At 49.4% G+C, this 22524-nt stretch overlaps 1 protein-coding gene and 1 non-coding gene across 11 annotated transcripts; both read left to right on the top strand.

The window, feature by feature from the left end:
- The first annotated feature begins 213 nt into the window (after positions 1–213).
- Positions 214–22148, top strand: CHD4 (chromodomain helicase DNA binding protein 4). 10 transcript variants are annotated; one of them, XM_056339582.1, is made up of 40 exons: positions 214–237; positions 1376–1537; positions 3542–3669; positions 3860–4051; positions 4453–4571; positions 5004–5245; positions 5331–5458; positions 5595–5730; positions 6166–6347; positions 6476–6715; positions 7659–7862; positions 7969–8174; positions 8412–8543; positions 8846–8942; positions 9355–9546; positions 9634–9834; positions 10757–10894; positions 12924–13045; positions 13157–13330; positions 13656–13797; positions 14277–14408; positions 14518–14635; positions 14850–14974; positions 15266–15503; positions 15673–15845; positions 16007–16187; positions 16264–16374; positions 16526–16632; positions 16711–16844; positions 17352–17496; positions 17693–17858; positions 18239–18348; positions 18581–18716; positions 18971–19048; positions 19257–19394; positions 19489–19597; positions 19920–20052; positions 20990–21185; positions 21301–21476; positions 21583–22148. In XM_056339582.1, the coding sequence occupies exons 2-40, from the start codon at positions 1441–1443 to the stop codon at positions 21598–21600; spliced, it is 5796 nt and encodes a 1931-aa protein (XP_056195557.1). In that variant the 5' UTR covers positions 214–237; positions 1376–1440; the 3' UTR covers positions 21601–22148. The 10 variants fall into 10 exon arrangements, with proteins under 10 accessions (XP_056195557.1, XP_056195567.1, XP_056195566.1 ...); XM_056339592.1 differs by lacking the exon at positions 214–237 and adding an exon at positions 305–460 and having other exon boundaries at positions 16288–16374; positions 16547–16632; XM_056339591.1 differs by lacking the exon at positions 214–237 and adding an exon at positions 305–460 and having other exon boundaries at positions 16288–16374; positions 16544–16632; positions 18584–18716.
- On the top strand, positions 17886–18024 carry LOC130150892 (small Cajal body-specific RNA 11). Its single transcript, XR_008822417.1, has one exon. It is a non-coding gene; the product is annotated as a small Cajal body-specific RNA 11 (non-coding RNA).
- Positions 22149–22524: the final 376 nt, after the last annotated feature.

The raw sequence follows: 22524 nt of genomic DNA, 5'->3' as shown, positions 1-22524 counted from the left end.
TGGGATGGCAGGGCGAGGGGCCGCGCCGCAGGGGGCGCCCTGCCCCGGCGCGGGGTCCCGGGTGCGGGAAGGGGGGGAGGAAGTATTATGGGATGCCGGAGCGAAGGGGTGCGAGCGTGGGGAGTATTATGGGATGTTTCTCGGCGGTGGGGGCCGTATTATGGGATGTTCCCTGCGGGGGGGGTTATTATTATGGGATGCCAGGCTGGGCAGTGAGTGGGAAGTTCTGAGGGGAGGGTGAGTATTATGGGATGTCTCGGGTTGGGGGGGGTGGGGGGGTGTTGCCGGGGAGATGGGGGCAGGGTCTGTTGCTGGGGTCCCGGGGCATATTATGGGATGGAGGCGGGAGCGGGGCGGGGCCTGGCCGGGTTTTTTCCCCTTTAAGAGGCGGTGCCGGGGCGGGAGCCATTTTCCCTTCAGCAGCGACAGCGAGAGAGAGGAGCTGAGGGTCTGGAACCGGGTGAGGAAGCCGGGAGGGGAACGAGGGCGGGTAGGGCCTTGCCGCCGCCTCTTGGGGGGTCCCTGCCGGCCGGCTCCCCTCTCCGCCGGCCGCGCTGCCGCCCCCCGGGGCCGCAGCTCTGGCCCCGCCGTGTCCCTGCCCAGCCGCCCTGCAGGACCTTCCCGCGCCCCCACGGAGCGGAGCGGCCGCGGCCGCCGCCCCGGCCGCCGCCTGGCCCGGGGGGGGGCGGCCCGTCAGCCGCACGCGAGCCGGACTTCCCCGGCCCCGCCCCGCGCCCCCGCCTCGGAGCCGGTACCCCCCCCGCCGCCCCCGCCCCGCGCCGTGCAGCCCCGCTCCGGGCGGGGGCGGCGGGCAGCCGAGCGGGGCTGCCGAGCCGGCCCTGCCTTTTGTGTGGGGCCTCTGCCAGCGGAGGAGGCGGCGGCCGGCCTCCCTGCCTCCCGCTCCGGCCGCGGCGGTGGCAGGGCGCCGTGGGCCCGCCGAGTTCGGGTGGGTTGGGGGCCGCCGGTGCCCCCCAGCCCCGCCGCTGTCCACCCCGCCGGGCGCCGGCTGACAGCCTCCCGCGGGCCGCGGGTGTCCCTGGCGAGCCCGGCCGCCTGCCCTGCCTCGCTGCCCTGGCCCGGCCGTGGGCAGCACTGAGCGAGGGCGCCCGGCTGCAGGGCCAGGAGGATTTTCCTCAGGACAGCTGTGCTGGCTGCCTCGCCAGGGATGAGCTGCTGACTCAGTTTAATATCTGGTGTCTTCAGAGTCTGCTTCATCACAACTCTAAGCTGATACTTGCCGCCACTCTTTCTATGATCCGCAGGCTCCAAATCCAGTGAAGTTGCTGCCTAAGCTTTCTCATAGATCCTCTGGGTAGCACTATTGCTTGGGAAAACGGAGTTCAGGTCTGCTGTAACTTTCTCTTTTTCATTGAAGCACTGGCTTGGCTGGCAAGAAGACGACACCCTGTATAAGTCCAGGCCTCCCCCAGATTGGAGGACATGGCGTCGGCCATTGGATCTCCATCCCCATGCTCAGGGGGCAGCGATGACGATGAGATGGAGATCCTGTTGAATAACGCTATCCCCCAGCACCCAGGTACAGTGAGCCCGCGGGGCAGGCCTGTGACACAGGGCAGTGCCGCTCTCGAGCTCAATGCGGGAAATGCGCGATGTGCTGGGGAATGCGATATATTTATTTATTTTTACTATGAGTCACATGTTCATTTTTTATTTTGATGTCTGAGTCCTAGGGTTACTTCAAAGCGCAAGGCTTGTGACTTTGTGTCAGGTGGAGTTGACTCTGTTCCGAGCCGTTGCAGGTTGTCAGGGCCTGTGTTTTGAGGAGATGTAAGGGGTGGAGGCAGAGCGCCCGAGGCTGACAGGGTACCAAAATGCCTGTGAGTTTCATATTTCGTGAATGGGGAGGGGGAAGGGGGGTAGTAAGTGAAAAGGCAGGGTGCCTGGCTTGCTTTCGTCTGGGAACTCAGACCGACTGACGTCCAGAGCAAACTGCCCTGGGCTGTTGCGTGACCCACTTTCCTTCATCACCACACCCAATTACTGAGGTTTCTTGTGGTTCTCTCTCCCTGCTGCTTGCTCACCTTTGCTTTTGTGGTAGTCTTTGCACCTTACCTTTTCCCTCGTGTTTGCATCCTCATCATCGACTTGAGACTTTAGAGCCCTGGACGCTCTTCTGTTTTGGGTTTTCTGTTGTTGCTGCTGCTGTTGTTGATGAGTTGTTCTGCACCTACATCTGGATTCTCTGCTTCCTTGTGGGAAGGAATAATGTCTATCCTGATGTGCTGGATTGTAAGAGAAGTTTGAGTGTTCCTACTAACTCATGCTGTAGTGTTGTATTCTTGTAGAAGAGAAATGTTGCAGCTGGAAAGGGAAAATGGTGTTGTGGGCTTTTAGTGTTTTTGTTTGGTTGGCATTTTTTCTTAGGCTTTGACTCCAGGGTTTTCTGGCACCTCTGAAACACTAGGCAGAAGGGGACTGTCAGTAAGCCTTGTAAGAAAAGTCTTGGTGGAGAAAAATGTTTAAATCCCTGCAAATTGGAGAGCTTTAGGTAATGTGTTGGAAAGGATGGGACATTAGAGGCTCCATATCAGACCTTGAGGGAGGAGAAGAGGTGGGGTCCTTGAAGGACTTGGTGTGGCAGGACTGTGGGAGTGAAGAGACATCCGTCGGTTGGGAATATGGCAGGGGCCAGGCACAGGACCCCGGGTTCAGAGAGCTCAACCTCTGCCGCGCCACCCCTGGCTGCGGTAGCTCCTCTGGCCAGTGGCTTTCTCCATCCTGCCCAGCTCCTGTGGTCAGGAGGCCATTTTCCCTTGGAGGGAGAAGGAGGACTCTGGCTGTGTGCGGGGGGCGGGGCGGCAGGGGAGGGCAGGCTCTGCAGCGTGCCACAAAGGGGAGGGCTGGCTGGGGCCGGGGGGGCAGGCAGGCAAGGGGGGTGCGCAGATGGAGCAGGCGGCGGTGGGGAGCTGGCATGCCTTCCCCTGCCTGGGCAGTGAGCTTGCTAGCTGCTGGTGCGGGGGGAGGGGCTGGGGAAGGTTGTGTCAAATCTGGATGGGAATAGAGTTGCTGAGTAACAACTTTTCTATGGAGGAGGACAAGCTGTGGCTTACTGGCCTGTGTTTTGCACGGGGCTGTAGGATGCTCTGTACTGCTGAGGAGGTTACCTAATTGTGGTCTCTTCCCTGGAGACTCATGGACCGAAACAGTATCCTTGTCGGGTTTTCAAATGTATCCAACATTTTGCATCTTTGGATGTGGACATGTATTCCATGCTCTTTCACCTTGTCATTGGTTATGGCAAATTTCTGGTCCCCAAGATCAGCGCGCAGCTCTGCTTGGAGAAGGAATATTGTAGAAATGGGTGGTGTTTGGGGCTCAGGGGGGAAGATCCTGTGCAGTGATAACTTCTGACATGATTTCCTAGTATTTGTTGTGAACAGTAACAGAGTAAGCGGTTGTAAATGCTTCTGTGTTTGTGTGTAGCAAGAAGTAGACAAGTTGGGTAATCTCTGTGAGAAGTGGGCTATGCTGTAGTGCACAGATGGGGTTTGAATAAGACATGTTGCCACTTCCCCACCAGAGCCTGAAGAAGAGCCAGAAGAAGAGCTTCTGTCAGAGGCTGAGACACCCAAAATCAAGAAGAAGAAGAAGCCCAAGAAACTGAAGGAACCCAAAGTGCCCAAACTCAGCAAGCGTCAGAAGAAGGAGGTAAGGGAAAGGATGCCTAAGGTCACACTCTTAACATATGGATATAGGGCATGAGGGTGATTACTGTAGTTGTCCTACAGCAGCAATCCTTTGTATGAACCCTCCAGAGCTTGGGAAGAGTGTGGCGTTTAGTGCTTATCCAGGGTATTTCCTCACAGCTGCCTGATCTTCTCTCTCCCTCCCTCCCCAGCTGGGGGACAGCTCTGGTGAGGGGAATGAGTTTGTGGAGGAAGAGGAGGAGGTTCTGCGCTCTGACAGTGAGGGCAGTGACTACACTCCTGGAAAGAAGAAAAAGAAGAAATTAGGGCCCAAGAAGGAAAAGAAAAACAAAGCCAAGCGCAAGGAGGAGGAGGAGGAAGAGGAAGAAGACGATGACTCAAAGGTGAGAAGCTGTGCTGCTGCCTGCCTGCCTGGTTCTCATTCCCGTGTATCTGATTTTTGGGATCATTGTGCTCTGCATTTGTGATAGCACATGGAGTTGGGGCTGTTCAGTCTCCTTCTCCTCCACTGGACCTGTTTGACTTGACCATTTTCCCACCTTGCATCCCTTCCCCTCTCCTGCCTTAAACACACCTGTCACATATGTTGAATCCAAAGACTTTTCCCTCCCCCACTGATCTTCTGTCAAGACTATGTCTCATGGCAGTGATAAGTTGATGGTGGGGGGAAAAAAGCCCCTCTGTCCTGACTCATTGGGTCATTTGTAGATGTGTGGAAGGTCTGCTCTTTCCTAGAGCAGAACTAGAGCTGGTTCTCAGAGTTGCTGTGATTCTCTTTGCACAGGAGCCGAAGTCATCTGCTCAGCTTCTTGAAGACTGGGGCATGGAGGATATTGATCATGTCTTCACAGAGGAGGATTACCGCACTCTCACCAATTACAAAGCTTTCAGCCAGTTTGTCAGGTGAAGTGCAAGCCTGCACTTGGAAGGATGTTGGAGTGGGAAAAAAAATGGCATGAGGCAAAGACTAGGTTCCTTGTTTTTGGAACATCGAGGCACATTAGAGACAAGCATCCTACCTAGAGCAAAAACTGAAGCAACGGTAAAATAATTGATGCGCATCCCTTTTGTTTTCAGTGATTGAGATGATGCAAGTTCTCACTCCCAGTCCCCTTCCCTAGTATGCTAAATTCTGTCTCACTTTCCAAGCCCCTGAGCATTTGCATCCTCCACAAGGTGAGGGATGGGAGTGGAGAGATTCATTGGCTCTTGAGATCAAAGATTAGAAAGGAATGTAGTTTGAGCTAGAGGTGCTGAGCAGGGTGGTGGAGGGGCAGAATAATGATCTAGATTTCAGTGTGGTTGGGTAACTCTTCCTTCCTTAACTGTACACAGGCCACTTATTGCAGCCAAGAACCCTAAAATAGCAGTGTCGAAGATGATGATGGTACTGGGAGCCAAATGGAGGGAGTTTAGCACGAACAACCCCTTCAAGGGGAGTTCAGGTGCATCTGTGGCAGCTGCTGCAGCTGCAGCTGTTGCAGTGGTGGAAAGCATGGTGACAAATGTGGATGCTGTCCTGCCGCAGCCCCCTGTAGATGTGCCGCTCAGGAAAGCCAAGACAAAGGAGGGCAAAGGTGAGATGAAGAATCTGGCGGGATGGCAGAAGGCGAAGGTGTCAAGGCAGTAGTCTTTCTGACTCCCAGGCTTCTCTGTTCCCAGGACCCAATGCCCGGCGGAAGCCAAAGGCCAGTCCTCGTATTCCTGATATCAAGAAACCTAAAACAAAGAAGGTGGCACCTTTGAAGATCAAACTGGGAGGATTTGGTTCCAAGCGTAAAAGGTCATCGGTAAGTGATCTTTTAAGAACTCCTTTCTTGACCTTCTAAAGAGCTGGTGATGTGCTAAAGATGCTAGGATGTGTCTGCCACCCTCGACACATGTGCCTGAAGTAGTATAGCTGTTTTTTTTTCTTGCCTATCGCAGAGTGAAGATGATGATCTGGATGTGGAGTCAGACTTTGATGATGCCAGCATCAACAGCTACTCTGTTTCAGATGGATCTACAAGCCGTAGTAGCCGCAGTCGCAAAAAACTCAAAGCTGGGAAAAAGAAAAAGAAAGGTATTGATGTTTGCTGTCAGTTGGAGACAGAAGTACAGCATGTAGAAAGATTAGGGGAATGTATGTGCAGAATTTGCATATTTAACAGTGTACTTGAGGGAGGGGAACTCTTCATGGAGGAAGAACCTGATACTACTTGTAATAAGGAAAGGGTTTTGAGGAGTTCTTTTGCACCTTGGTAGGGCAACAGGCAGTACTGAGTTTTCCTGGCCTCAACTACACCTTTAATTTAATGGGTGGAAGGAGGCACAGTTTTACGGGACTTGTTTTACTCCTGTTCCAGCTCTTGCTTCTTGCCTTGTTTACTTAGATAGAGCAAGAGTTTTGGATTCTGGATCTCTGTATTACTATGCAGGCTGTTGGGAGAGTGCCCTCCCTTGTAGGAAGCCTGTACCTGTGGCTTGTACTGCTGTAACTCCTCACCACCCTCTGCAGGTGAGGAGGACTCCACAGTGGCTGTGGATGGCTATGAGACTGATCACCAGGACTACTGTGAGGTATGCCAGCAGGGTGGAGAGATTATTCTGTGTGATACCTGCCCTCGTGCCTACCACATGGTTTGCCTGGACCCAGACATGGAGAAAGCCCCAGAGGGCAAATGGAGCTGCCCGCACTGTGTGAGTACTGGGTTCACCCAGACTGTGTGAGAAAGAGATCACGGAGGAGGGTGTCAAGTGACTTGGGGCTGCTCTTCTGCGGTAATAAAATAATGTGACTTTGGTTTTCTGATTTCCCTCTACTATAGGAAAAAGAGGGTATTCAGTGGGAGGCAAAGGAGGATAACTCTGAAGGTGAGGAAATCCTGGAGGATGTTGTGGGGGATGCTGAGGAAGAGGATGACCACCATATGGAGTTCTGTAGAGTCTGCAAGGATGGAGGAGAGCTGCTGTGCTGTGATGCCTGTCCTTCATCCTATCACATCCACTGTCTGAATCCCCCATTGCCAGAGATTCCCAATGGAGAGTGGCTATGTCCTCGCTGCACTGTGAGTTTCTGCTAGTACTGTTCTCCTGTCGCTACAAGAGATGATAGATGTAATCCCTTTGGATCATCATCTTTTCCCAGAAACAGTCTTCTCCAGAGACTATCTCCTCTCACACTTTTGTCATAAAACGTCAAGGCCTGGCTTGTAGCTGGATTGCGCCTTGTCAGTTGGCTGCTTCTTCCAGACAGCAGAAAGGGACAGGATTAAAGCCATTGAGTCTCATGGGTTTTGCCCATGTGCAGAGCAGTTGGGCAGTTTTGGATCCAGGATGCCAAGGCTCAATTTTCTCGGATCCTGTACATATGTAGTAGCAGGAGAATGACTGCAATCAAATTCAGTGCTTAAAAAAAATACTTTAAACTGATGCTGAGCCAAACAGGTTTTTTTGGACTGCTAGCTCTGTAACACCAAGCCCTTTCCTAGTAGATGGTTTTGAAAAATGTCACACTTTTCCAGGAAGTTCTTGAAATGAAGCATTAGAAACAGTGTTAGGTGCATTCATTGAGTGATAAGGACTTTTAAGATGATGAGTAAAAAGGCTGCTTCAGGATACATCCCTGTACTGGGCTGATAGTTCTACAGCAAAATACTTTCTGTACAAACTTCCAGTGGAGTTGGGGTGGGACGGATTACTGGGTTCATCAAGCCTAGCAATTTGTTTCATGTAGAATTCCTGAATTGGTGTGGCCCTAGGGAGACAACTAAATTGAGCTGCTGAATTCAGTTTGGTGTTTGTGAGTCCTAGAAAAAAAGGCAAACTGGAGAAATCTCAAGAAACACTGGATAAGGGGATGAAGGCTTCCAAGTCCAAAAAGCAAATTCCATCTGTGCAGTAAAGCTATAACTAAGGAAGAGAGCTGCAACTGTGTGTTTCTGCTCCTCAGCACTTGTGTGTTAGAATGTGTACCCTCTGATGTAACAGGCTCTGTTAATAACTTTTCAGTGCCCAGCTTTAAAAGGAAAGGTGCAGAAGATCTTGATCTGGAAATGGGGTCAGCCCCCAGTTGGCCCCCCGCCACCACGTCCACCTGATGCAGACCCTAATGCTCCTCCCCCTAAGCCGCTGGAGGGTCGGCCTGAAAGGCAGTTCTTTGTCAAATGGCAGGGCATGTCCTACTGGCACTGCTCTTGGGTGTCGGAGTTGCAGGTGAGTGGAGGACTCAACAGTGTCATAAGGGTGGATAGTTGTGGGGGGAGATACTTCGGATAGCTGAGGGGAAAACACCTACTAACTGCTTCTGTCCTGACTCCAGCTGGAGCTGCACTGCCAGGTCATGTTTCGTAACTATCAACGCAAAAATGATATGGATGAGCCACCCTCAGGGGACTTCGGAGGGGAAGAGGAGAAAAGCCGGAAGAGAAAAAACAAGGACCCCAAATATGCTGAGATGGAGGAGCGCTTCTATAGATATGGGATCAAGCCTGAGTGGATGATGATCCACAGGATCCTTAATCATAGGTAGGGGGAGTAGCAAAGAGGATTTTCAACAAAGATCTGAAGTCCAGGGTTAAGGGAGAGTGGATGAACCAAGTGCAATATGACTGGGAGAAACAGTGGGAGTTCTGTTGTTGGGATGACAAACGACGTTCTGTTTCTGCTGCTTCATTAAGGGATCTTTTCCTTCCCTCCCATTTGAGGGGACTGGGTGAACACTGTCATTTCACCGTGCTTAAGACTTACTGGTTTCTTCAACAGTGTGGATAAGAAGGGAAACGTCCACTACTTGATTAAATGGAGAGACCTACCCTATGACCAGGCATCCTGGGAAAGCGAAGATGTGGATATCCAAGATTATGACCTCTACAAGCAAGCCTACTGGAATCACAGGTAAGAGGAGTGTCTAGAGGTTGTGTTCCTTTCCCTTGCCTCAAGAGAAAATACTGGAGTGCGTCAGCTCCTAGCACTGGCTGGATTAATATATGGAGATAGCCAAGCAGTATCTTGTTGCTGATTCCTTATTCCTTTGGGCAGGGACCTTGTGTGTCTCTGCCAGTTCATGAGGGTTCCAGCCCTGTTCTGTTGAGCCTGTTTGGGTTGGGTGATTGCCCTCCTACTCTTGGCAATAGTTTTTCTTTGATCTGTTACAAAAGCCACTAAACTTGCACATTCTTGGGACTGTCTCTGCAAAGGGAGCTGATGAGAGGTGAAGAGGGCAGGCCTGGTAAGAAGTTAAAGAAAGTGAAGATGCGGAAACTGGAAAGGCCCCCTGAGACTCCCACAGTAGATGTAAGTTACTGTTTATTGCTTAGGAGCCATCTGATACAGCTGCTTATTTTGGGGAGGGAGCAGGTGAATAGGAAGCCGAAGAGTGAAAAGCGTGTGATTTAGAGGTCCTTCCTGGCCCAAAGAGCCAGTGGGTTATGGAGCCTTCAGACAAAGGTCTGCCTTGTCTGTCAGGTCAGACACTGACTAGCTCTTGGTAAAAGGGTTTTATTAAAAAAAACCAAACCAACCAAACAAAAATGCACAAAACTTTCCGGTGGATGCCTTTTGGCCATTTGGGAATTTTGTCTGGTGCTAGTCTGGTTGTCACGTGAAGTTTCATCTGCACTAGGGAATATATGGGTGACTAGGAAGAGGAGTCTGGTAGCTGTCTAGCTGTGGTAAACAATCTCAACTCTTCCTTTTTCTGCTGTAGCCCACAGTGAAATATGACCGGCAACCGGAGTACCTCGATGTAACAGGGGGGACCTTGCATCCCTACCAACTGGAAGGACTGAACTGGCTGCGCTTCTCTTGGGCTCAGGGCACAGATACAATCTTGGCTGATGAAATGGGTCTGGGAAAGACTGTGCAGACAGCTGTGTTCCTGTATTCCTTATACAAAGAGGTGAGAGCTGGGAGATCACTACCCAGAGAGATTCTGCCTGTGTTAGTGGTTGCATTCGTCTGATGCTCTTACCAACTCTGTTTGTAGGGCCACTCAAAGGGTCCCTTCTTGGTGAGTGCCCCGCTGTCCACAATCATCAACTGGGAGCGAGAATTTGAGATGTGGGCCCCAGATATGTATGTAGTGACCTATGTGGGGGACAAAGACAGCCGGGCCATCATCCGTGAGAACGAGTTCACTTTTGAGGATAATGCCATACGTGGAGGCAAAAAAGCATCCAGAATGAAGGTACAGAACTCTGCTGTAATGCAAGCCTGAACTGAAGGAACAGATGCACTAGACTGGCTTTTGGCAGTTGAGGTTCAGATACTCTGATGTCCCTAGGAACTGATTATACTTGCAGTTTCCAGGGGGAAATAACTGCAAATTGCTGACTAGTGGGTGTTTAGGCTCCTGCTCTAGACTAGTAGGTGTTTAAACAGTCTGAACTAATTTAGCTCTGGAAAAAGAGTTAACTAAGGTAATGACTGTAGGCAAGTCCCTCTATCTCTTCTACTTAATCAGTGAAGTTGTGCATCATTTCTACAGATCTAAGTCAATGTCAGAATCGCTACTGTATGAAAAGGACAAACATACCAAAAAAGCATGAACTTTTTAATCTTCTGAGGAACTGGCTGACAGGAAGGAAGAGCCTGATCTAGGTGGCTAGTTCTTGTAGAACTTCAGTCTTCCCAGTGAAAGCAAGATGGGAGCTCAAAGCTTTTCCGGTGACAGATAAGAATCCTTTGCTTCCCTTGAAATTGAGCTGCCTTAAGTACTAGCAGTAATTTAAAGTTCCATGATAAACTGCTTATCTTTTTAAGTCTTAGCTGACTTTTTGATGAGCCACTCTGCTTCAAATCTCATTTTTCTAACGTGCCTCTATTTGCTGCTTGTTTGTTAAACTTCTCTGTTAGAATATTTGGCAACTGTTCAGAAGTAATGGGTACTGAAGGGGCTGAGGAGACTTAGATGTGTTAAGAGAGTAGTGGGGGATTAAAAGACTGGAACGGTTTGGATAGCATTTTGAATCTTGTGACGGGAAACTTGGTATGAAAATTTTTTGATGTGCTGTTTGACCAGGGCTCGTCAGAATAACTTGATGTATCTTCTGCTTTTGTCCTGTGGCATTCCCCTATCCTGTTACCCTGTTCGTCCTTTTCCTTTGCAGAAGGAGGCTGCTGTGAAGTTCCACGTGCTTCTCACGTCCTATGAACTAATCACAATTGATATGGCCATACTAGGCTCTATCGACTGGGCCTGTCTCATTGTGGATGAAGCTCACAGACTGAAGAACAATCAGTCGAAGGTACAGAGAAGCATCGGTGGTTTCTAGGTGTGGCATGTGTTGCAGGGGGGAATGGACAGAGAGTGTTCAGATAGCAGCTCCTAAGCGCATGAGTTTGTCTGCCAACTCTTAGTCATTTGTTCAATAGTAAATTTGATTTGTTATTGGGAAAAAAAAATAAACAGCCTTCACTTGGAGATTGATTATCACTGGCAACGACTTCACTTTTATACATGTCACTGGTTAAAACGGCTTTCTCTCTGGGTGAATTGGCAACTGGTGTACACTGGAAAACAGAAAAACCTGGTGGTTGTTGTTGCTCTCAAATAGAACCTGGCTTCTCTGAAAGCAGATCATATATCTGCACCACCTCTGTTCTGGAAAGGTTTACCGTACTGAGCATAAAACAAGCTACACGAGCAAAAATTGCCCTGCTTCCAGAGTAGGCTTGCTCTGTATTCACCCAGCTCTGTAGCAGAACTCGCAGAAATGGGAGAGGTGGGCAGAGGTGTTCAAAAACACCTGGGTAGATGCTGAAAGCCACTTAGCTGCTTTTATATTGAGGCTGCACCTTAACTAAGCCTGTTTGAATTCAGTAGTTGACTGTACTTTCTTAATCCAGCTCCTCCTTAAGCCCTTGTGCTGCCTTAATTCAGGTATTGATTTGTCTGTCTTCAGCTGGATTCTAGTGGTTGGTACACTAAAAACAATTGTTACTGGAAATCCTGGTTTTATAGGTTCTTGGAGACTACGCAAGACAAAATTGTCTCTTGATTTCTTTTTTTTAAAGCTTTTTGTGTCTTTGTATGAGGCATCTTTCCATGACATTACGGCTGTGCTTGTAGTCCAGTTTGCAGATCTCTTCTTATTGTAGGCACTAAGACTGGACGCCGTTCTATGCTCGGTGTTGACATTATTGGAAGTAGTAATGAATGCTTACTATTAATTGAAAAAGGATGTAAAGGCTGAAGGTTACACTATGACTAATAGTTACAATCAGTTATCCACCAAGACCATTAAATGTGCCTTTTTCTAGAGCAGCTTCCTGTCTTGTAAGGACAGGTTCGGGTGTTTAGCTGGAAGAAGGGTCAGATGCTTCTTGACAGATTCTGGTTATCTACTAAAGTTTTGCAGATATAATTACTAACTTCCATATTTGATTTCAAACTGAGAATGTTTTTCTGCCTATAACAAAGTAGAGATAAATCCCCATGCAGGCCACTAGAAGGATCCTTCTGGTGTGATAGCCAAGCCATAACTCATGGTGGGTTTCTCATATGTTTTGTGTTTGTTTTTTCTTGTTTGTCATATAGTAAAAGCTACTTCCATTAAGTTTGACCTGGTGTCATGTTAAGTGTAAAATAAGCAAAGATATCGCTGAGCTTACAAATAAATTACTGCTTTATTGTCAGTTTGTGCTGGTGAACATGGTACATTTGTGTCTTTCAATTCAGTACTTTTAACTGTTCACTCCCTCTGCCTGGAATTACTTCATTGTTGTGAAAACCAGCACAAATTATCTTAAAGGCACATTGGCAAACCCTAAGCTCTCTTTCTCCTCAGCTTGCTCCCAGCTCTGGAAGATTGCCAGGATTGATATGAATAGGAAGAGTGACTTAGCTATTTCTAGAATTCTCAAGGCAGAGTAGTTGTAGGAATGTGGAACGCTAATTTAGCAAGAAAAAATACATAGTATAGCAGACTGGAAATGATTGGTGGTCTTGAAAGAGCTTGTAACTTAGAAGAGCAGAGGAAACCTACAAGCCATCATCAGGTGCTGGTAGGATGTGCTGTAGTTGTGTTTTAGCTATGCAGAGCAATGATCCAAATGAGATCAGTCTAGTGACCCTGACTGGAATGTGAATACTTGGAGCTCTTGTCCAAACAGCTGATGTGATCTAAATTGAACCCTAGCTTGGTGTCAGCTTTTTTTTCCCCTAGGATAAGTTAATTTTTTTTGTAGGCCTATGACTTAATAAGCCTTTGACATGTTTGTGTATTGTTGGTTTTTTTTTTCTCCACCACTTCTTCCCTGCTTTCTACTTCCCAGTTCTTCCGTGTGCTGAATGGTTACTCCCTCCAGCACAAGCTGCTGCTTACAGGAACTCCCCTGCAGAACAACCTGGAAGAACTGTTCCACCTGCTGAACTTCCTGACGCCAGAGAGATTCCAGTATGTCTTGCAGTGCAAGTCAGCCTGTCTGTCTTGTCACTCCTACCCCCTTCAGTGTTGTTTTTGCTCTTTTTCCTTTGTGGCTTTTGCTGAGTGTCTGTTTCTCTGCAGTAACTTGGAGGGCTTCCTAGAAGAGTTTGCAGATATTGCCAAGGAAGATCAGATCAAGAAGCTGCATGACATGCTGGGCCCACACATGCTGAGGCGTCTCAAAGCTGATGTTTTCAAGAATATGCCATCTAAGACTGAACTCATTGTCAGAGTGGAGTTGAGCCCCATGCAGAAGTGAGTGTGAGGTTGAAGAGAGCACCTGCTGTTGAACTGATGTTGCTCTGTCCTGCTGTTTCAAAGGGGATGCTGAAACAGCCTCATCCTCACTATAGGGCTTTCTGCACAGTGGGTTGGAGGAAGTTTTCCTGCTGCCACTGTAGCAGAGGGAGGACTAATTCCTGTGCTTTGGTGTAAGGGAGGAAGAGATGGTGAATGCCACTGGCAGAGCCTGGGTAGCTGGCAGGTAGTGCCAGGAGCTGTGCAGAGTTTAGCAAGAGAGTATGTTAGTCATTCTCGTGAGGGGTGTCTGAGTTGTTTGTTTGTTTTTTTTTCTTTTCAGGAAATATTATAAATACATTTTGACAAGAAATTTTGAGGCACTGAATGCACGGGGTGGTGGTAACCAAGTCTCCTTGCTCAATGTTGTTATGGATCTGAAGAAATGCTGTAACCACCCCTACCTCTTCCCTGTAGCTGCTATGGTATGTCCAGTCACTTACTCTGTACAAACAAATTCCCTGCTGGCTGTTATCAGGGGGCTAGTTAGCTCCCTAGCAAAGCATGGAGGGATTCCCTTTCTTTCTGCTTCTGGTTTTTTCATTCTGGTTTTTTTTTCATCCTGTTTTTTATGTAAACCCAACATGCTGGAAGGCTGTTCCAGTACCTTTGTGTGACAGGTAGGAGCTATCTTGTGACTCATGCAAGATGGTGAAGACAGTAAGAGTAGGGACTGAGTCGTGAGAAAGAAGAGGGAGTCTAGGAGTCAAATTGCAAGAGAAGAGGCACAGGGTAGCACTGATGTTTTCCTGTAACTAGTGCTGCACAGTTGTGCCAAGCTAAATGACCAGATGTGAGTCAGCATCTGATCAATGCAGCTAGGGACTAAGACCAAGCTGCATCCCTTCAAGCTGTTTTCTCATCCCACCCCACCCCTTTTACACCTTTTCTTTTCTCTTCTCAGGAAGCTCCAAAAATGCCGAACGGCATGTATGACGGTAGTGCTCTTATTCGAGCCTCTGGAAAGCTGTTGCTGCTCCAGAAGATGTTGAAGAACCTCAAGGAAGGAGGTCACAGGGTACTCATATTCTCTCAGGTATATGGGAGGAAAACCTTGAGACTAGGCATTCTTTTTTGAGAAGAGCTTGTTGATCTGGTATCCCCTTGACCCTCACTCTTCTGTGGGGTGTTTTTCTGTTACGCAGATGACTAAAATGTTGGACCTTCTAGAAGATTTTTTGGAACATGAAGGGTACAAATATGAGCGGATTGATGGAGGAATCACAGGGAACATGCGTCAGGAGGCTATTGATCGCTTCAATGGTATGGAGTCTCCTACTTTCTTTGCAAAATGGAGAACTTGACTTGTATGTGCTTAGCAGTTGACATGGGATTGTCGTGGCCCAAGTCTATTGTTGCTGTCCTGGAATCTTAAATTAGTAGTGATTCCCTGTCAGGTGATGTGGGTCTGACACAAAGCCTCGTTTGAGTAATGCGCTCTCCCTTGATTACTTTTATTCTCTCCTTTTTACCTAAGCTCCTGGTGCTCAGCAGTTCTGCTTTCTGCTTTCGACTCGAGCTGGGGGTCTTGGCATTAACTTGGCCACAGCAGATACTGTGATTATCTACGATTCAGACTGGAACCCCCACAATGATATCCAGGTGAGTCTGAACGAGACCACTCACTATGGAGCAATCCTGAGGAAGAAAGGAAATGAAACTATCATGAGGAGTGAAGGAATGTGAGACTTCCCTTCTAGAAATACGCAAAACTAGAGCAGCGAGGATGGGTAGAGATGGGAAGTGAAGTAGTGGAGGGTTCTTCCAGGGCCCAGCCTTTGCTAATGTTAAGAGCCGACATGAGGGTGTCTGGGAAGCTTGTGGAGGTAGGTGGAGTGTATCAGACTACTACTTGTGTAACTCTAGACTGTTCAGAGCACATCTCTCTTTTAGGCCTTCAGTCGTGCACACAGAATTGGACAGAACAAGAAAGTGATGATATACCGCTTTGTGACAAGGGCCTCAGTGGAGGAGCGTATCACTCAGGTGGCCAAGAAGAAAATGATGCTAACTCATCTGGTAGTGAGACCAGGGTTGGGCTCCAAGACAGGCTCCATGTCCAAACAGGAACTTGATGACATTCTCAAATTTGGCACTGAAGAGCTCTTCAAGGATGAGGCTACTGAGGGGGGTGAGTGCCTGGGAGTAGAACTGAAGGAGGTGGGGAGGTCTGTCTCCATGTTTAGCAAGTGGCTGTAGGCACAGTGCTGACTATAGGTCTACGAAGAGGTCTAGGGTGGCTTTCCCTTCCCTAGTCCCTCGAGATCCACACAGCAGCTGTGCCTGTGCTCTTCCCTCAGGGGATAACAAAGAAGGTGAGGACAGCAGTGTCATCCACTACGATGACAAAGCAATTGAGCGTCTGTTGGATCGGAACCAGGATGAAACAGAAGATACAGAACTTCAGGGCATGAATGAGTATCTCAGCTCCTTCAAGGTGGCCCAGTATGTGGTTCGTGAAGAGGAGATGGGGGTGAGTATGAGGTAGATGTCAGCTAGCATCTTCTGCTGAACAAAGTAGGATCAGTTAAGTAAACTGAGCTCTGATGTTTTTAAGGGCAAGCAGGCATATATCTGCTCAGACAGGTTGGGATTTGGAGCGTAGGGCTCTGAAATTTGTGACCTGTCTGACAGGAGGAAGAGGAGGTTGAACGGGAGATCATTAAGCAGGAGGAATCGGTGGATCCTGATTACTGGGAGAAACTGCTGCGTCACCATTATGAACAGCAGCAGGAGGATCTGGCCAGGAATCTGGGCAAGGGCAAGCGTATTCGCAAGCAAGTTAACTACAATGATGGCTCGCAGGAGGATAGAGGTACAAATCCACAGGAACCTGAGGGAGAAATAGGTGTAAGTATGTGTTGCTGGGAAGTGACGGAGTAGCGTCTCAGGCTCACGTGCTGTTTTTCTTTCAGACTGGCAGGATGACCAGTCAGATAATCAGTCAGACTATTCAGTTGCTTCTGAAGAAGGAGACGAGGACTTTGATGAGAGGTCTGAAGGTAAGTTCTGGTGAAGCCAGAGTTCCTGGGTCACTTTCTCTGAGCGTGGGAACAGGTGGGGCTTGATTTGGGGATTTATACACTTTGTGGTGCTGTTCTGCAAGGGAAATATTCACACAACAATATGCTGTGCATTGTCTCTCCTCCTTAGCTGCATTTCTCTCTTCAGCAGCTCGTCGGCCTAGCCGCAAAGGCCTGAGAAATGATAAGGATAAGCCTCTGCCTCCCTTACTTGCCCGTGTGGGAGGGAACATTGAGGTAGGTAGTACCAGGGTAGGTGTTTGCATCCCAGCTGCTTCTGTATGGCTCTTGCCGTATCTGTCTTCTCCATTCTAGGTCTTGGGTTTCAATGCCCGCCAGCGGAAAGCCTTCCTCAATGCTATCATGCGCTATGGAATGCCACCTCAGGATGCCTTCACCACTCAGTGGCTTGTTCGGGACCTCCGTGGCAAGTCAGAGAAAGAGTTCAAGTGAGTCTGCGTTAGGCAGGGATGGAAGATGGGCAACATGTAGACTCTTTGGGGAAGAGTAAGAATGGGGCTTTTTCTGGCACTTCCTTAGAGACTATGTTTCCTTAATGTATTAGTTCAATTTTTTAGTGAGGGGCTGATGTATAAGCTGGGAGAGACCAGGGTGTTGTTCCTAGCTGTTCTTCCTTGGACTTGACCCATCGGTCATAAAAAGCAAATGCTGTTAGAGGAGTAGCATGGCCATGCAAGCAAGTTATGAATACTCTCCCAGAGTCCTTTTTGGGCTTATGGTTGTTTTGGGCTCAAGCCTGAGTCAGCTGTGTGTCCTTTATACACCTAGTAATTCTGTTGGGAAACTTCCTTGATGCAGCCTGGAACCCCAGGGCTTGTGTTCCTATGGGTTAGGAGTCTTGGGGTGACTTCCCTTATGTTACTGGAAGGGCTCTGATAACATGTCTACAGCTAAGCCAGTTTATAGTTTAATTGCTTGTCTGTTAACTGCTCCAGGGCTTATGTCTCGCTGTTCATGCGCCACTTATGTGAACCTGGAGCTGATGGTGCAGAGACCTTTGCAGATGGGGTCCCACGGGAAGGTCTTTCTCGACAGCATGTCCTTACTCGCATTGGGGTCATGTCACTTATACGCAAAAAGGTAGGTGCCTAGCAGAGCGATGTGGCTTTTGCTCTCTGTACAACTTGTAGTGCTGAGCTGAACCAGGGTCCTGAACTAGTGAGGTACCTCTCCTTTCACGCCTTTGTTGCATGTCAAGTGGTCTGTCTCTTCTGGTTCGAGGACAAGCGTTGTACAACTCCTGCAGTGTTAAAGTCTTTCTCGCCTCCTCGTGTAGGTGCAGGAATTTGAGCATGTGAATGGCCGCTGGAGTATGCCAGAGCTGGCAGAGATAGAAGAGAACAAGAAACTTTCACAGCCAAGCTCGCCGTCTCCGAAAACTCCAACTCCTTCAACACCAGGGGACACGCAGCCCAATACGCCTGCCCCTGTCCCTCCAGCTGGTGAGAGCTCCCCTCTTGCACAGTTCTGCGTCCTGACCTCATCCTGGCTGTTCCCCTCACCGGATCTGTGGTGGTGGGGTCTGGGGGTGGACGCAGATCAACTTACTCTCGTGTTAGGAGGGCTGCCAAAGACATGTGCAAGCCCTTAAAGGCAAGAGAGGACACTAGCTTTCCTCGGATGAGCTGGCATCGTTGAGAAGCACCTAGCATTTGTAGTGGGCAGGGAAAGGGAGGTCATCTTGAGAGAGTGATGTTGGTCATACTTTGATGGCCTTAATCTCTGGGAGCAGAGGAGAGGTGTGCTTGGCAACAGTGTGGGAACACCTTACTGATAGCTTCTCTTCTTTCCTTCTGTGCTGCTCTGGGATGGGAATACACAGAAGAAGGAGTAAAGGTAGAAGAAGGCACCAGTGCTAAGGAGCAAGGAGAGTCATCTGAACCGGAGAAAGAGCTTGGTGCCTCTGCTACTGAAACAGAGGTCCCGATGGAGGTGAGTGTTGGGATGCTTGTTTGCCTCATGCAAATGTCTCTGTTTCTGCCCCTTCTTCGTGTTGTTCAGCAGCTGAGGCAGAGGTGAGTTCTTGGAATGATAGTTAAAGATAACTCTCTGGTTCTCAGAATTGGCCTGACAGTTTTGTGCATTTTTGCTTTCCAAACTGCTGTGACTATCATCTTTTTCCAGGCACTGCTTTACCTCGCTTCTCATTGATTTCTGTCCTCAGCAGTGCACCCAGCCTGTGGAGACACCGCCACAGGAAGCAAAATCCCCGGTGAACCCCGCAGAAGCGGATGAAAAAAAAGTAGAGGAGCCAGAAGTGAAGGAAAGACCAGATGAGCCAATGGAAGTAGAAAGCAAAGGTATCTCTGGGGGAGGTTGTTTAACACCTTAAATGGTGATATGTGCCCCTCCCCCTCAAGCTTTCCTAAAGCTGCATTGTCTTTGCTTCGGCAATTCATCCTGAAGAAACAGATGTAAATGTAGATAACCAGTGGGGCTCTTCCAGGACTTTGAACAGGGAGTTAGGGAATGGTATTAAATTTCACAGGCTGAAGAACAAGACCTTGGATTTGCCATGTTCCCCTATGTCTCATGTTCCCCTTCTCTCCTGCAGCTGACCTGGAGAAAGTGGAAGACAGAGCACCTATTGAGAATGCCCCTGAACCTCCTATAATCACTCTGGATGAAAAAGGCGAGTCACAATAATTCCATTCTCTTCCTTAACCCCTCTCCTGCAAGGATCCCATTTCTGTTGGTAGTTTTTACAGTACCCTGGTAGCCAGCTGAAAGGCACCACAAAAGTTGTTCTACCTGCTTTCTGGGCTGAGATGGGGAACCGCTGTCTGTCAGCTTGCTGTGGTGTCTGCCATGTTCTTTCTAAAAATTTCCTGTGTGTACAGATGAGAAAAAGGATGACGATAAGAGAGATGTGGTGATGCTGCAGAATGGAGAGATGCTGAAAGAGTCAGTAGATGAAAGGCACAAGAAGGCAGTAAAGCAGCGCTTCATGTTCAACATAGCAGATGGCGGTTTCACTGGTATGAGAAATCTGTATGTTTGAGCTTCTTTATGTGCCCCTGCTTGTGTTTGTGAAATAACTTTCAACTGTTACGGTGTCTCTTGCCTTTCCAGAACTCCACTCCCTGTGGCAGAATGAAGAGCGGGCTGCAACTGTCACAAAGAAGACCTACGAGATCTGGCATCGGCGTCACGACTACTGGCTTCTTGCTGGGATTATCAAGTATCCTTACCCTGACGGACCAGTTCTCCCCCCTTGTACATGAACTTATGGTGAAGGTGACAGTCCTGGGTCTGACTGGAGTACATTAACTGAGAGAGTGCTTTATCTCCTTTCACAAGAGTGAAAGTGATGGTGGGAGGAGGAGTTTCCTGCCAGCATAGTTAAGACTTAGCAGGACATAGTTGTCATTCCTCTTCCTTGGCTTCTGTTCCTCCCCTCTCCGCACCCCCTTTCCCCACCCCCTCTTGAGAACTGTATCTGCCTGGGCTGTGTATTCCCTTGTTCTCGCTGCCTTTGTTTGCCTGAGCTCATCCCATCTCAGTCATGGCTATGCCCGTTGGCAGGATATTCAGAATGATCCACGTTACGCCATCCTCAATGAACCCTTCAAGGGTGAGATGAACAGGGGTAACTTCCTGGAAATAAAGAATAAGTTCTTGGCAAGGAGATTTAAGGTAAGGATTTCTCTTCAGTGTGATAAGTGCCTTTCAGCCAGCTGGACCTCTGAGAACAAGAGCTTGCTGTCTTGAGTTTCTGATAAAAAAGCAAAGGCTTCTGCAGTGCTTTTTGGTGGGGGGAGCACTTATTTCCTGGGATCATGCAGTAGCTGTGTGATAGGAGCTCCCTTTGCTCTGGAGATGGTGCTGCGGAGCTTGGTTCAGTGCTTTCTCCAGGTGTTTATTGAACAACTGGTTTGCAGGAGGCTTAAGGGTCAAGTGGCTGTTTCTGTTGCAATATCTGCTTGGTGTGCGCCAGCCCCACTGGCGTGGTCAGAAATGCTGTAAGGAGCGGTGAATGCGTTGCCTTCAGTCTCTGCCTCGGCCTGTTTGGGGGCTTAATTCTGGGAGCCATTTAAGACCAACCCTAAAACAAGCCACGTTGTTCTCAGTCTTGGGGCAGTTCAGTGTAGTGGGGCAATTCAGCTGATCAGTCCTGCACTAACAGCACTCAGACTGTTTTCTCCAAATTTCCCTGACAGGCGTAACAGTTTTTAGACTTCCTTATAAGTAGCATGGGATACTTCTCACTCGGGTTCAAAGAAAAAACTCCACCTGCTTTGCTCCATACAGGCAGAGTAAAATAGCAGACAGCTTGGTCTTTAAAAAGAACCTGAGGAGGAATGAGAATCCTAGAGGATTTGTGGTAGTCTGTTAAACTAGATGTAGCCTGGTTTTCTTGTGTACCTGGCCTAGCTTAATTTGAGCCCTTAATTGTTTTGGGCTCTTTAGGCTTTACTCAGTATAAACAGAAGCTGGTGGAAGGAGGTTCAGCTGCAGAATCTCACCTCATGAGATAGTGGAGAACTGGATCAAGGGGAGACTGGAGGTGCAAACAGGCTGTTTTTCAGGCAACTGATGAAAGACTTGCTCTCATTACTGCCCTATCTTGCAGCTCCTGGAGCAAGCACTGGTGATAGAGGAGCAGCTGCGGCGAGCTGCCTATCTGAACATGTCAGAAGACCCATCTCACCCATCTATGGCTCTGAACACGCGCTTTGCGGAGGTGGAATGCCTGGCTGAGAGCCACCAGCACCTATCCAAGGAGTCAATGGCTGGGAATAAACCAGCCAATGCTGTGCTGCACAAAGGTAATGCCGTGTGTTAAACAGGGGTGGGGTAGGTGTTTAGCATCTCTGTCCCCTCTGGTCTCCGCCCTCCGGGGCATCCATTTCCCCTCAGAACCGATGTCCCTTTCTCTGCCAGTTCTGAAGCAGCTGGAGGAGCTTTTGAGTGACATGAAGGCAGATGTGACTCGTTTGCCTGCCACCATTGCCCGTATCCCACCTGTAGCAGTGCGCCTCCAGATGTCAGAACGCAACATCCTCAGCCGGCTGGCCAACCGCAGCAGCGAGCCCCCTCCACCACCACCTCCCCAACAAGTAGGTACCCCCTCTGGTACCTCGGGGCGGGGGGGGGCTCCCTGGGGGGAGCCAGGGACCATCGACCAGCCCATTGAGTCTCAGATGATCTTCTCTCGCCCTGCAGGTGGCCCAGCAGCAGTGAGTCCCTGGCCCAGTGCTGTTGACCTTTTGGCCAAGCTGAAGTGACCCCCCACCCACCCCCCTCCCCTGTTCAGACTCTACCCCTCTGCCTGACATTCCTGACTGGGTGCTGTTTCCCTCCGTGGAAGCTGCTGTGCAGGTCTCTGGGAGGAAAAGAAACTCCTTCCTCTGCAGCCAGCCCGTTGGAGCAAGGAGTGTGCTTAGGAGAGAGGGGGATGTATGATGGACTCTGTATATAGTGACTGGAGGCCACAGCGCCATGTCTGTTACACGGAGAACCTGGCTGCATTGCTTGCTGCCTCCACCTGGAATTCCAGTTTTTTGTTTTTAATTTTATTTTGAGTTTGTTTACTGAGATGAGTGTGCAGGCAAGACCAAGCAAAAGCCAGGACAGAGACAAAGCTACCTCCATCAATATCCTTTTTAATACAAAAACTGACCGGACTTGTCCACTAATAAACAGCTTGAAGACATAAAACAAAACAAAAAAAGTTAAAAAACAGAGCAAAACCTTGGTAAAACTGAAAAATAAAGTTTCCTTGTATTTTATTTTGTTACCTCTGCTTAGCAGAAGAGAGCACGTGCCTCCCCTGCAGCAGGGAGGGGTCAGTCGTGTCCTTTGCCTGCACCCCCCTGAACTCGGGCACGTCCCTTAAGCCCCTTCCCTGCTCCCTGCTTTGGTGTGTTGCGCCCCTCCCCGGGGAGTCAGACCCCCCGGGAGGAGGGGGGGGGGGGGGGGGATGCCCAGGCCCCGGCCCGGGGGGCACCTGGGGCTGCCGGCTGCGCCCCCCTCGCTCCCCGCTCAGGCCGGCCGGGCCCGGGCCCTGGGGGCGGCCTCCGCACGCCGGGCGGCTGACGTCACCGGGCGCATCCACTCAGCGAGCAGAAGAGGCGGTGGTAGCCAATGGGAGCGCGGCGGAGGCGG

The sequence above is a fragment of the Falco biarmicus genome, chromosome 5 (genome assembly GCF_023638135.1).
Source record: "Falco biarmicus isolate bFalBia1 chromosome 5, bFalBia1.pri, whole genome shotgun sequence".
NCBI classification, from domain to species: domain Eukaryota; kingdom Metazoa; phylum Chordata; class Aves; order Falconiformes; family Falconidae; genus Falco; species Falco biarmicus.
Note: the sequence above shows the minus strand (reverse complement) of the source record. Positions and strands in the feature narration are given on the sequence as shown.

Bases quoted from the DNA above. Each gene is read 5' to 3' on its own strand.
- CHD4 (XM_056339582.1), top strand. From the start codon at position 1,441: ATGGCGTCGGCCATTGGATCTCCATCCCCATGCTCAGGGGGCAGCGAT. The intron at 13,331-13,655 runs GTGAGTGTGAGG...TTTTCTTTTCAG, and splicing joins GAGTTGAGCCCCATGCAGAA to GAAATATTATAAATACATTT. The intron at 17,859-18,238 runs GTGAGAGCTCCC...GGGAATACACAG, and splicing joins TGCCCCTGTCCCTCCAGCTG to AAGAAGGAGTAAAGGTAGAA.